The sequence below is a fragment of the Melozone crissalis genome, unplaced genomic scaffold, assembly GCF_028551555.1.
Source record: "Melozone crissalis strain CALT ecotype California unplaced genomic scaffold, PUWL_Pcris_2 ptg000006l_1, whole genome shotgun sequence".
NCBI classification, from domain to species: Eukaryota; Metazoa; Chordata; class Aves; order Passeriformes; family Passerellidae; genus Melozone; species Melozone crissalis.
In genome coordinates, this window is record NW_026535784.1 from 37300560 (window position 1) to 37315025 (window position 14466).

The window sequence follows — 14466 nt, forward strand, 5'->3', positions numbered from 1 at the left end:
TTGAACTGGCTAATGACCCCAGCCCACAATTGCCACTCTTATGAGTGGCACACCCAGGCAGACTGTGCAACGCAGCACCAGGGGAAGTCACAGTGTCCACAGGGGCAAATCATTGTGAGGGAAAGAAAGCAAAAAGGAACAAAACACGGGTAAGACCACACCAGGGTAACGTGAACTGGTATTGCCATTCTTAAGAGCTTACTCTGATATTTCAAGCATCATTTTCAACATAATTCAACTAAACCAAATTAAGATAATGCAACATGGTTTCAGCTTTGTTCATCTTTTTCAGCATGAACTCTTTCAACCCCCAAATGTGTAACTCTATACACTAAGGAGCAAAGGATACATCTCTGCAAACCATGGTAACTTTTATTTTTAATGTTTATAAAACTACTCAAAACAACATGATTTCACTAATTATTCTCAGATATAAATATTAATTCTAAACTGACCCTGACACACTTTCTGCTACAGCTTTACTTACAGGGTCTAAACAAACCTTGTTTGCTGTGAAATCTAGAGAAAAAAATACTGCACAAATAAACCAGAGAAATACATGCTCACGTTTTTTTCCAAAAATGAAGTTTTCCCTCTAGAAAGTCAACCCAACTACATACCAGCTGGGAGCATGGGATGCAAGACACTTCCCTCAAAACTAGTAGTTCCAACCATAGCAGAAGATGAAGCAACAACAAACTATTTGGGTAGAAGGCAGATAAGATGGATTAGTCCCAGAGCCAACAGAGAGCTGGGAATACTGAAAATATTGAAATTTCCAGAAACAAATTCATAATTTAAAGTATGAAAACTCACCAAAATAATAAATAAATGGGCTAGATAGCTCTAAAACTTATCTCAGTTTATATTATAAGTATGCATTTGCATGTACTGAGAAAGGAAAAATACATGTGGAGAAGAGCAGGTTTATAATGTATTTCAAACAGGAGTTCCTTTACAAGACTCTTCAGCTTTACTTGTCTGCACCAAACTCAGGAAGGCAAAACTAGCCTTCTAGCCTGAAAGCAGAATAGTAGAAGAAAGAAGAAATTTGAGATGTTCAACAAAAGTTTTAATATATTCCTTGAATACAGGGTAAATGAAACTTTCTTGCTTTTTCTCAATTATTTCTGAATTCGTGCAAACTGCAAGTGTAATACCAATACATCATCAGCCATGTCATGCAGACTGCCTCTGGGTCAGCTACTTCAAACTTCTGGATTTTTAAAATTTTTTTTTATTATTTGGAAATACCAACTCTAGAGTCTGCAAATATATTTAAATTACTGATTATGTGCCTACTAGTTTGATTCTTTGAATCACTGTGTAATTTACCTCCAATGCAATACAGAGGCTTGCTGATTAGATCAATCTGACATCACTGTTTCGTTGCTTCATTTTAAATAGCATAGCTTTGGGGAACAGGTTCTCCTGATTTTGCTTTTTAAAATGTTTTACTACAAATTTTTATTATAAAATAATTTCCCTTTACAAGTAACGGTATCCAAACCTTGAGGCCATGAGACTAGCTACTTATCAGCAAATCTGACACTTCCCTGCAAGATGCAATTAGTTCTGAAAGTGAGTTTCTATACCTGCCTCACTCACACACTCATTTAGAGCTCTTTTCTCTGCTAAGCAGTGCAGAAGCAGAGCAGTCAGTGGCTATTCTTGCCCATCCATCTGCAGATTTATGTGATCCCCTGGCACACAGATACACACCAGAGCTCACCAATGTCCACAGCTTCAGCCTCAGGGGAAAATCAGGGGAAGTACTAATGGCAACTTTGGACACAAATGGCCAAAACCCGCCAAAGTCCTAACAGGGAGCAAAATTTGGAGCGAGACCCTTCATGACAGTAACTACAGCAAAACTCACACGGTGGCCAATGGTGGCAGTATTTCTGTCCCCTGTCCAGATGGAGGCAGCAATTCTCCTTCCTCCCCACCCGAAGCACCCGTGCCCCTCACAGAACCAGGCATTTTGGTACAAACACCCTGTCCTTTTGTATGGCTCACACCGTGGGGCCCCCTCTCTGCTCAAGGTGCTAGCTACTACCAGGCTGCAAATAGCAGCTAGGGGGAAAGAAAGGAAAGATTTATTACATTACAGCTTTTTAAACAAAATACACTCGGAAAACCAGGTACCATACAATTATAGCCCTCCAGGGCATGGTTCTGCTACCTTTGCTATCCAGCACTTAGATGAGATAGATAGTAGAGGGAATGGTAATTACAAACAGAAATTCTGCACGGGCAAAAATGCTCACCACAACAAAAACTGTAGCCAGATATAGATACATGTCTGATAAATTTGAAGGATCCTAACTTACTGGAGTACTAACACACAAATAAATCTGGATTTCCACATATACATGTGTGTGTGTGCCTAATGCAACATCTAAGCACCTATATTTACCACTTTGTATAAATGGAAAGTACAAAGCAACATTAAAAAGGTTTGGAATTATATTTAATAATGTTCCTACAGAAAACATTCCAAACTGAAAAAAAAACCTCTGAAAATTTAAAAATACTAAATGCAGGGAAACTATTGAGGGAATGACCACTAAAATTAGAACAGTAATAAAAGTGAAAACCTAGAAAACTCCGCGTGATTTGGTTTCAATTCCATTTGAAAGCAATCAGCCTCAATTTGATCTTTTTCTCCCATGGTAGCAAACCCTGACTAAAGGCAGCCCGGAGTGCCAGTCCCCAAGCAGAGTTTCTAGAGAAGAAGGGCAGCGAGCAGGAACACAGAGCACGGCGTTTCCAGGGGGAAGATCGATGCCCGCATCACCGGGCAAAGGGAAGCAGCACACGGTGTGCACAGGCGCCACCAAGAGGCTCCTCTGCCACCGCCCCAGGAAGATTTTCCCCTGTGCCGCTCGGGCACAACCTCAACACCTTCCGAGCATGCTCGCCGCTGCATTTTCAGTGAGCATTCCAAATGGAAAGCAAAGAAAAGGAGAACTTATTTTTTAAGGGTTCCTTTCAGAGAAGGGGGGACGGGGGGGGGGGGAAGAGGGGAAGATATATCTACAGCATGTGCAGTTCTTGACAATGGAACTTTTAAATGTTGTGGCAACAGAAAGCAAGATTGCTGCCCAGTCTGGATCTGGAAAATGTTAAATTCCACCTTATCAGCCACTGAAACAGCACCAGGAGGGATCTGCTGCTGAGCTGCCTCACATCAAAATCTATGCAATCCTATTTTTTTCCTGTCAAATTCAACCACAAGATTCAAATACTAATAATAATTCTGTAGTGTGATGTTGGAGACCATTTTAAAGGTAAGCAGAAATTTTCCTCACATGCTTTCATCGAGGTGAGAAAACCAGTTTCATTCTCATCACTGCACTTTTATGAGCTGAAGAGAGTGAGCTAAAAAGCCACAGGTTTTTTTTTTGTTCCTCTGCAATGTTAAGGGCAAGTCCTCAAGCTCCAATTTTTTGCTTAGAAAGCCCTTGAGGTCAGTATTCCCCTAATCTGCTTGGCCTGGCTACTCTCACCAGCCAGCAGGGCTGCATTCAGTAAAGCATCACCCAGATATTTGGGGAAGGTGGGTGCTTTGGGCCAGGTAAGGCTCAGCTGCCCTCCATGCATCCGTGCCTCCCTTTGCAAATCACTGCTCTCCAAGTGCCAAATCATCCATCCCAGTCTCACCATCTCCCACCAAGGGAAACCAACCTGGGGGCTGCCCAGGAGCTCAGAGCCCAGGAGAAAAGCTCAGCATTTTCTCCTGGAAGGTGAGAGGGCTTGAGACACAGCCTTGAATTAAGCCTCCCAGGTGAGGGTGCAGGCATCCCACAGAAGTCTCAGGAGTGTCAGGCTGCAAGCCACCTGGCTAAACCAAGAACTTGGAGCATTGATGGGAACTAAATGGTCTCTAGCAGTTCCCTCCAGCCATGACTATCCCATGATTCTGCAACCCAAAAGGACAATGACACCTTCAGGTCTGTGACAAAGGAATGTGAGGCCCAGGCTGGAAGAGTCATCAGTGACAGCAGCTTTTGCCTCAAAGCTCATCACATCACCAAAGCACCTCATAGAGTCAGGGGAAGGGAGAAGCAAAGAGGCTTCCACACACAGTACATACCCAGGTAAGGGACTGAGTGATCCCAAAGCAGAAGATAGGGGAAAGTATGACACAAATTAACAAATTCATACTCTTTATTGCTGCCTGTGTTAAAGCAAGTGTATTGCCTATTCTTTAGCAGACAGGCAAGTGTTAAAACATTCTCCCCTTTCCACATCTCGGCCTTCAGGACTGGTCAAAAAAAATGTACAGAAGTTCATAATTCTTATCAAGGCTTGAAAACCAGGGGGAGCAGCACCATGGTTTTAACTTAGAGGGCACAGAACATGCACACTCCTTAGAACACATCGCTACACTGAACCTCGTGAAAGTTCCAAGGAGTCCAGTCGTTTTCCCCACAGTCCATTCATTTCCACCACCATCCATCAAGTAACTGAGCGTTGGGGGGAACTGGAGCTGAGGTTCTTTCTTTCAAGGCAGCTCATTCTCTCACCTAACTCCCAGGATTTAAGGTGATTTAAGCACTTAAGGATTAAAGGCGTTTTAACAGCTTATACAGATTTAAACATCTAAAGTGGCTTAAACGCTTATGCTACTTTCAGGCCTTTAAAGTGGCTTAACTATCCACGGCACTTGATGAATTTACGGGCCCTCAAAAGCCTATGCTGCCTTTAAAACAATTTAAAAAATCACCTTAATACATTAAAATATATATATATACCTTAAAACATCTTTGTATTTTAGGAGGGCAGTCCTGCTTGGCTCCTGCCAGGTCGGACCAGGTCGCGGGATGGTTTTCGTGGGAGTTGGATCCCAGGCCTCACCCGGCAGCAGCGGGCCCGGGCCCGCACCCGCGCTGGAGAGCCGGGCCGGGCCGGGCCGGGCCGAGCCGTGGGCGGGGAGGGGTTGAAGGCCCCAGGGGCCGGAGGGGCGGCACCGCTCCTTCCTTAGTTCCGTTCCCAATTAGCGTGAGGCCGAGAATGTTAATTGGCCCGAGCGTGTGCCGCGGGACACCCCCGCGGGCCGCCCCCGGGCCGAGCCGGGCACATCCCCCGCTCCGCCCCGACGTGCGCCCCCCCCCCCCCCCCCCAGCCGCGGTGGGGCAGCCGAACAGCCCCGCTCCGCCCGCAGCGCCGTGCTGGGGGTGCGAGGCGGGGCCGGGCCGGCAGGGCGAGCAGCGCCCGCACCCTCGGAAGGGGTCGTGGTGAACGGGCACTGCTGCCCCGCAGCCACGGCGAACACGGGTCCGCAGGCTGGGAGCGCCGTGCCCGAGCCGGCAGCCAGGAGCACTGACAGCAGCCTCAGCGAGGATACCAATGGCTGCTCGGGTCTGCAGGCGTGGGTTGGTTTGTTTACATGATCCCCGGTCATTTCAAATTTAGGGTAAATGAGCTCACCGGGGGTCATTAAAAGTGGAAATAATAAGGTCTCAATAAAACCTTGTTTCAAATCAAAGCTTAATCCAGGAAAACGTGTGGTTTTCCTGCTTATTTCGTGTGGGCTGGTGAAGCAAACAAGCAAACAATTCTGGTGAAAAGAAGGAGCAGGTTTGTGTCAGAAGTGTCTCATCCTCCACCACAGAGAAGGGTGATTATCTCTAGTCTAAACAGTCTGCTCAGATTTGGGTCTTTGCTTCCACATAGCCTATCCGTGGAAAGTAGCATACAGGGAATTTATAGAGCAGGCAAATGTTCTTCCAGTCATGCTGAAATCCACCTGAGGTGATATCAATGACTCCAAAAAAATGAGAAGCAGTGAAAAAAAAGGAGAGAGAAAAACAAGCCACAAACATGTCCATTTTACGAAGACCTGGTGGACAGCCCAACCATTCAGGGTAAAAACAAACCTGTTGGTAGATTTCCTTCCACCAAAGAGGAGTTTGGGGACAGAGGCTTGCAGAACCAGCACTAAGAGCTGGAGGGGACATTCCTGGCAAGTGACAAAGGCTACAGCCTCTGGCACTTGGTGAAATAGGCTTAAAATGGGCACCATAAGCCATCAGTGGGGCTCAGTCCTATGGAAGGCACCTGAGGTCAGCACCTTATATGTGCTCTGTTTAAAAGTAATTAATGGCAAGAATATGTGGCCCTGTAAGAAATAAACTACTTTTAACCTTTACCATAAGTGATACTAGACATTCAGGATATTTATTTTCCAGGTATCAAACTTCAGGAGAGAAGCTGACCTACAGGGAGGTTACATTCATCAGCTTGGCCCACTGGAAGAGCTGGCACTGGCTTCACATGTGACAGCATCCAGCCTGGGGCAGCACTGCAGCCATTCCAGCATGGCAGACCTGTGCTTCCCTGGTGGGAATGCTGCAGGTCCCATCTCCTTCCTGTGCCACAAGCAATGAGTCACACCTCTGGGAAGCCCAGTGGGAAATTGGATGTACAGGGATCCTGCAATTTACAGAAGTCATTATGGCTGAGGCTAGCTTCCCATAAAACATCTCTATAAGGAGAAATATTCAGTAGCTGATTAATGAATGTGGTTTACCACAAAATGATACTATACAGGCCTACTCTTTTCAATAATAATCCCATAAATAATATTACTAAAAATCCAAGAATTATCCAAAGCACACTGAAGCTGAGTTATGATCCCAGCGCCTTGCCTGTTGTCTTCCCCTTGGTGTTAAATCAACACAAACACAATTTTTTAGGGGAGTTTCTAGGTGAAGACAGGAGTGAAGGGAAAGGGATGTGCCTGCGCTGCACGGAGCCAGGCCGGCACTTTTAGCCTCAGGAAAACGTGCTAGTGTTTCGAAAGCGCTTGGATTCTTCCACTCGGCAAAATCCCCCACTGGCGGTCGGGGGCCATCCAGGAGCTGTGGGGCCCGGGTCCGCTGCGGCCCCCCGCTCCGGGCAGGGGAGAGCCGGGGGCAAGGAGGGGCTGGGGGGCAGCAGGAGGAGATGGGGGGGGCAGCAGGAGGGGCTGGGGGGCAGCAGGAGGGCCCCGCCTGGCAGCCCCAGGGCTGGGCGCTGGGGCCGGGGGTGCCGGCAGCCCCCAGTTGCTGCCTGCGGCTCCAGCCCGGGGCGAGCCCTGCCAGCATCGCAGGGAAGGGTCGGAGGTGCCAGACACGCCCCGGGGGATGAGGGAGCCGCCAGTCTCGCCCCTGGCCTGGGAAGCGACCCAGCCACATCTCCCGTCCGGGCAGCGAGAGCTCCAAAGGCGGACAGGGGGTGCCGGGGGAGCGCGGCGGCTCCGCAGCAGCTGTGCCAGAGGCAGAGCTCACCTCCAGCTCCCCGCGGCCCCTACCCGGCATAGGAGCTCCCCGGGGCTCTTTGTTCGCCGGGATCTTTCCCTCCTTCTCCGTGCTCGCACGGTAATGTTCCTTCCAAAGATTTCCTGCCAAAAGACAATCCCCCTGAGCAAAAGCAGACCGAGAAAGTAGTGACCAATCCTTTCTGGATGGCTGTCACCAGGCTCCTCCCAGCCCCCGCTCCCCCTGCTATTTGCATACAAAAAAATCCAGAAAACTCCCGTTTGCCCCAGCATCTCGCTCAGACTCTCCGTCCCCGCCTGGCAGCAGGAGCCCGGGCTGGGGGACGCTGCCTGCGGCTGAGGTAGCGTCGCGCCGCCCGCCCCGTCACCCCGGCCCCCCGAGCCTTTCGCCAGCCCCCCCTCCGCCTCCTCCGCGCCCCAAAATGCAGCGCCGCCTCTGCGCCCTGCTCCTGCTGGCGTCCCAGTGCATGGGCTCGGCCGCCGGGCTCTTCCCCTTCGGGGAGCCCGACTTCTCCTACAAGCGCTCCAACTGCAAGCCCATCCCCGCCCCGATGCTGCTGTGCCGGGGCATCGAGTACCAGAGCATGCGGCTGCCCAACCTGCTGGGCCATGAGACGGTGCAGGAGGTGCTGGAGCAGGCGTCCACCTGGATCCCTCTGGTGCAGAAGCAGTGCCACCCCGACACCAGGAAGTTCCTCTGCTCCCTCTTTGCCCCCGTCTGCATCGACGACCTGGACGAGATCATCCAGCCCTGCCACTCGCTGTGCGAGGAGGTGAAGGAGAGCTGCGCCCCGGTGATGTCCGCTTTCGGCTTCCCCTGGCCCGACATGCTGGACTGCAGCCGCTTCCCCAAGGACAACGACCTGTGCATCCCGCTGGCCAGCAGCGACCACATCCTGCCCGTCACCAGGGAGGGTAAGAGGGAGCGGCCGGGTCGCCCCCGGAGCGGCAGCACCTACCCCGACGGGGCGCCCCGACAGCGGGGCCCCTCCGCGGCTCTCGGCGGGGGAAGGAAGGCGTCTGCCTTCAGCCCCGGGGCTCCGGGACGGGGGGAGCGGGGAGGTGGCCGCAGACCAGGCTCAGGGAGGCTTTTCCAAGGGGCCCGGGGAAACCGCAGGCACCGTCGGGGAGCTGTCATCGGCCTGCGCCCGTCTCCATCCTCACAGGAAAGGTCTGGGATCGGCGCTGGAGCCGCGCGGCATCCAGAAGGCCGATCGCCTTGAACGACAGTCATCGCTGTAGCGCGGAGCTGGGGGGCTCTGTGTCGTGTTCCGACCTCCCTCCCCACTCCCCTTGTACTTTTTTACCCGCTAAAACAAAAACTTTTGGTGGAGGCGTGACCTTAAAAGCCCACCGTGACCCCTGTAGCGGGTCTGCCGCAGGATAAGGCGGCACAAAGTGCTCGGGCAGCTCCGGGGCCGGGGGGAGAAGGAGCGGGCGCTGGGGTGAAGGGATGGAAAGCTGGCGGTTCCCAAAGGGTTCCCAACGCCACCTGCTGTTCCTTTCTCCCCGGGTCTGACGGGGACTGTATGCTTGCATTTGCAGCACCCAAGGTCTGTGATGCCTGCAAAAACAAAAATGAAGATGATAATGACATCGTGGAAAACCTCTGCAAAAACGACTTTGGTAAGTGGAAGCAGAGATCCTCTCGCTTGAAACTTGAGAACCGAGGATCAGGTACAGCTCCCAGTGGAGTCAGTCAGAGATGTGCCTGAATAAAGGCAGGGCTTTGACCGTCGGGTCACGAAACACAGAATTCCACCTTGGAGTAAAAAGTAGCCCTTTTTATCATTCCTTTCTGTTTACTGTTTTGAAGTAGTGCTCTTTTATGTGGATGTTGCTGGCAAACCCACTAGAAAGTAAAATGAGAAAAAAAAAAAAAAAAGAGAATCTTTCATGCAGACTATTGCCTGGGGAGAAGTAGAGCAAAGCTTCATTTAGATGTTTGAGACAGAGCTGCATGACCAATCTCAGTGTATCGTAAGAAAGACTCTCTCTGCAGATTAAGAATGAAGCTCTATATATCATTTGACAGAGAAGGTAATGCACAGACAATTGGGGATATAAACTTAATGGGAAGATCTGGGGTTAGAGGAGGACAAGAAAGCCCCTTCAACACAGACAACTGAAGGACACATTATCCACACATTAGCATTTCAAGAGCAAAAGGGAATAAGGAGGGGAATCCTTTTACAATAGGTTAGTGTTTAATACCTGGAAACAGATTTGTAGTATAAGTATCTACAATAATTCAAAAGTCTTTCTTTAAAAAACGCAAACAAAAACCCACCCAAACCCTGAAACTAAGATTGTGGGACATAATTGCTAAAACAATCAATAGTTTTGGCCTGGCAAATTGCACTCAGATAAATCCTCCTAAAACTAAACATGCCCCACAGCTTCTTACAGAGCCCTGTAACCCCCTCCTAGTTATTTTACCAAATCGAATGCAGCTGTTGGACCAATTTGCCCTCCATGGGATCTATTCTTTCGAAAAAACAATGCATGTGAAATATCATTTCCTTACAGGTTTGCCTAAAATCCTCTCCAGCCTAATAAATTAAGTGTAGAAGTTTTGAGCTGCAGTAGAGATCAGGTTTCAGATTAGGTCTAGGTACTTGCTTCCCCGCCTCCCCTTCAAACGCTACTTTCAGGAAAGCTGCCGTCTTCCAGCGAAAAAAAACAAAACAGTGCTCTGCTTAGAGTAGCAAACCTGCCCTCTCTCTGCTGCAAACAGGAGAAAAGCTGGAAAAAATATTAATTTAGAAAGGAAGGGGAAAGAGGGGGAGGGGAAAGAGGAGAAAAGAAATCCAAAAAACCTCAACCCTAAGGTTGATTCAAACCGAAATGACTTGCATGCCCTTTGTGGCTTTAGAAATGGAGCCACCTGCTGCCTCTTCTGTCAGCCCTGACAGTTTAATTAGCAATAGAGCACCTCCCTCCCCAGGTCCTCTTTATGTGCACTAATGGGAAAAAAACCTCTCAATCTCTCTCCCTCTCCCCACTTCCCCCTCCCCTCGCTCTATTAGCCTTGAAGATAAAAGTGAAGGAGATTGCCTACATCAATGGGGATACCAAGATCACCCCTGAAACAAAGAGCAAAACCATCTACAAGCTGAATGGGCTGACAGAAAGAGATCTGAGGAAGATAGTGCTCTGGCTCAAAGGTGGCCTCCAGTGTACCTGCGATGAGATGAACGACATCAACGTCCCCTACTTGGTGATGGGGCAGAAGCAGGCTGGGGAACTGGTGATCACCTCGCTGAAGCGGTGGCAGAAGGGGCAGCGGGCTTTCAAGCGCTTCTCCCGCAGCATCCGCAAACTGCAGTGTTAGTGGCTTCGGCTCTGGCTGTCCTCCAGCAGCCAGCCCTGTCCCAAGCTCTCTGGGCCTCCAGCTCCTTCCTGCTTTGGCCCCTGTGAGCCTCCAGATGCCGTGGGCACAAGGCACAGCTGCCCGAGAGGGGAAGAACCCCTCAGTTTTTGTACATAGGTTAAAATGTAATAAAAAAAAAATAATGACTATTTTTGGGAAGCATTAAAGTATCTCGCTTAAAGCTTGGGGGTTTTTTTATGGTTGCAAATGTGACTTTGCTCTGAGGTCTTTCCCTCTTGGTTTTGGTAATGCTGGTTCATTTATCTTGCTGCTTCTCTGTGTGCGTGCATGTTTGTGGTGGCACGGCAGGGCTGGCACCGCGGAGCTGACACGGCTCCCACCCGCGCCAGCGCTGGAAAGGTCACCTCACGACTCTTGCATGTGATACATAGGCACCAGTAAGAGTGTATTAACCATTCTCACTTCTTATTTTCCACAAGTCTGAGCCCTCTCTCAGAAAAAAAAAAAGAAGTACAAGTTTTGGAGCTGGTTGATCTGAATCCACCTTGTTTTTTTTTAATTGTTTTGCAAATTAAACCATCTGTAGCCTAACTGTAATATACCTAGTTGTTAATCTGAAAGAGTTGTAAAATATTGCTTTAATTAACCTTGTAAATACTCCAGATAAATGTTATATTCTTGTATATAAACTTTACATCATAGTTTACTTATTGTCTCTGTCTGTATTCACTCTAATCCATTTTGGGAGAACTGGGAGGAAGATGTCCAACTGGACTTTGTCATGGCAAAGCAGAATTTGTCATTCCACCCTAAATGACCAGTAGAAAAGCACAAGGAAGCCTCTAGTTCTGCAATCAGAAAATCTGTAGCGGACCTCATTTCCCCAAAGATGAGCCCAAAAGACACAGGACTGAGGTTCAGTCAGCTCATTTCAGTATGTGTCTGTTGAGCTCTTGGAGATGAGGCTTCTTTTCTGTGGCTCCTTTGTTCGGCTGCCTGCATTTTCTCATCTTCTCAGAGGACTTTCCTGACATGGAACTGCAATGAGACCACAGTCTTAAAAATTAAATCCATCTTTCCATTCCTTGAAAAAGACATATTAAGGAGGAAAATGTCATTTGCTACTTGCAATTCAGAATAATGGTAGAGCAAGGCATTTTTTTGTGTGTATGTACACTCACTATACTTATTGAGAAAGAAAATAAAAGATACCTAATAGTGTAACTAAATGAATGTTTTTCAGCATTTTTCTTACAAATGTTTTCTGATTAAGAGTGTTACCTGAATTTTATTGTACTTACCCTGAAAAATAGTCTTGCTTCCCAGTGCTGTTACACACAGAAAATTCTTCATAGCTTCACTGACAGCCCCATGAGCAGTCCAATATTCCCAAGAACATTTTATGTTAACTCTTCACTGACAGAATACAAATCCAACACTAGACTTTTCTGTAAAATGAAAATCCCATTATTTTAATAAATTTTGTGTAATTTTTCATCATCAGTATCAAAAGATGAAAAGGAAAGATCCAGCATGTACACTGTTTCAGAAAAATGAGTTATTTGCCCTCTCCCACAGTCTTAATGCATTCACTATACCTGGTACAAACAGTGGTAGGATTCTGACCATGCAAGAAAAGAGCAATCCTCATAAATGTCTTCAAAAGTACAATTTTAAAAAAAAAAATTAAAAGGGAAAAAAGTAACTAATCACCAAACAAAATCCCCATTTCAAACTGGCTCTTAATTATTTTGTGAAATTATATCTGTATTTAAAGGCCCATACCTTGCTGAAATGTCATTAAAACCTTTCTTCTGAATGAACCTGACTTACCAGGAAACAGATTTGACTCTTTTCATGTAATTACTCTAACACCAGTACTCTGTCCATCATCTTCCAGAGCCGTTTGCATTGGGGTGTTTTATCACACTACCCATTCTGCTCAGCATATGATGCAATGCCTCTACCTGAGCAGCCTTGGGCTTAGAGGGAGCAAGCTCACAGATACAGAGGAGAGATACAGAGGAGCTGTCTGAAGGTGAACCTGCAGAAAACAGGCATGTGTGCCCCACGGAGGAAAGCATTTTGAGGAGGAGGTGGCTGCAATGCAGGCACTGGGGACTGAAAATGAACAGCCAGGACTGTTGCACACAGCCTGCCTTACAGATACTAAGTTGTCCTGCAGCAGCCATAAAATTATCTTAATTGGGCTGTCCTGGAAGGCAGCAGTACTGATGTTGATGAGGACAGACAGGTCACAAGTTACTCACTCTGGGGTCATGTTAAGGCCAAGACCATATAACAGACTTTTGCCAAATTACTTAAATGCATAAAGACATACCACCTATGATCAAAAGTGCCCCGTCTTAAAGAAAAACCTCATATCACATTCCCCTTCACAACATAAACACAGTGACACCAGCAAAATCCTGTTCATATCAGGACAAATTCAGGAGAAGGAGAACAAATTTAGCTGGCAAACATTCAATTTTGTTAGCATAATCAGCGTCCTGGATTAAGAGCACCCTGCCATACAGATGCCCTACTGATAAAGCCTTCTGCATGAGGCCCTTGGCTGAATCACTGGGACTGTCCACTCTCGAGGTGAATTGACAGGGGTAGGATTGCCTTTCAGATAAACAGGATTTAGGCAAATGTGAAAAGTAATGGGATTCACCTTTTCACAAAGTTCCATTACCTTGTTCTAACAGTATTGTATTTAAAGATGGGTCATATCCGCCTCACCAAGAAGTGTCAATGTTTGTTGTACAGCTTCTAGTGATGTAAATTCCAGACATTGCAAACTATTCAACTGAAAATTAGGATTTTAAAGCCTGAGGAAACTTCACCTCCCAGATACTGGCAAAGAAGTAAACACATACATTTTTATTCTTACTTGCTCAAAAATAACTGAAAATCTTTGACTGTGCCAGGAAAATAGTGAGCCAAACATATAACAAAAATTATCAGAGCCTGTTACTTCTCATAATTGAGTCACATATCCTTCAGAGTAACTTTATTACCTGGTATGGTCCACTCCTAACAAAGTTTGTTTTTTTGCAATTGATGAAGAAAGACAACCCACTGCTGCATTTTTTCAGATACTTTTTGTCTTTTTCTAAATAAAACAACGTTTTTATGCAGCCAATTATGTAGCTTCCATTGTATTTGCTTTCATAAAAACTATAAAAGCAGCTGACTACAATGGATTAGTTTAAGAACAATAATAATGACACTTGACATTTATACAGAATTTTCCATTTCGTTTCTCAGACTGCCTTCACAAAAATAGGCGTTAATATCCTTTTGCAGATCAGGAAAATGAGGAACAGTGAAGTGAAATAACTCATTCAAAACCACCCAGCAAGTCTTTTACAGTCAAGAAAAATAGAGTATTTTTTTTCTCCAAGTTTTATGCTCTAATCATTAGACCACAGCAATCAGAATGATGTATAATCAAGGCAGCACTTAGATTATAATTTGAAAGCATAACAGCAACCAAGTCTCCCTCCAACTTCTTCTCCTCAAGTGTGTAAAAGAAATTGCCTGCCCAAGTTTAAATTTAAAACCCATCAGCAATATTCCTCAGTATTTTCTTTTCTTTCTTATTGACAGTTCTCTTTGTCCTTTAACTATTTCTTAATCTTTTATTTTCTCCCTGACATCTCATTCACTTCAGGCACTCACAGAGAAGCCACCCAGCCCCTCTCTTACCCTCTCATACAGACACTTTTGCCCTCAGAATGGTTTGTTAAAGAACTCATGCAGTATTACTACACACAAACCACAAAAATCCCAATGACCAGCCCAAGACTTTAAAAGACCCATGCAGAAAATTCAGTAAGAGGCATGTAAATTTAATTAA

The 14466-nt window shown here is 46.7% G+C and overlaps 1 protein-coding gene across 1 annotated transcript; it reads left to right on the top strand.

Moving 5' to 3' along the window:
• The first annotated feature begins 7610 nt into the window (after positions 1 to 7610).
• On the top strand, positions 7611 to 11307 carry SFRP2 (secreted frizzled related protein 2). Its single transcript, XM_054295521.1, has 3 exons — positions 7611 to 8182; positions 8813 to 8893; positions 10297 to 11307. The coding sequence occupies exons 1-3, from the start codon at positions 7690 to 7692 to the stop codon at positions 10599 to 10601; spliced, it is 879 nt and encodes a 292-aa protein (XP_054151496.1). The 5' UTR covers positions 7611 to 7689; the 3' UTR covers positions 10602 to 11307.
• The last annotated feature ends 3159 nt before the right edge of the window (positions 11308 to 14466 follow it).

Coding starts and splice junctions, on each gene's coding strand:
- SFRP2 (XM_054295521.1), top strand. CDS start 7,690: ATGCAGCGCCGCCTCTGCGCCCTGCTCCTGCTGGCGTCCCAGTGCATG. Junction 8,183..8,812: donor CCTGCCCGTCACCAGGGAGG/GTAAGAGGGAGC, acceptor TTGCATTTGCAG/CACCCAAGGTCTGTGATGCC. Junction 8,894..10,296: donor CCTCTGCAAAAACGACTTTG/GTAAGTGGAAGC, acceptor TCGCTCTATTAG/CCTTGAAGATAAAAGTGAAG.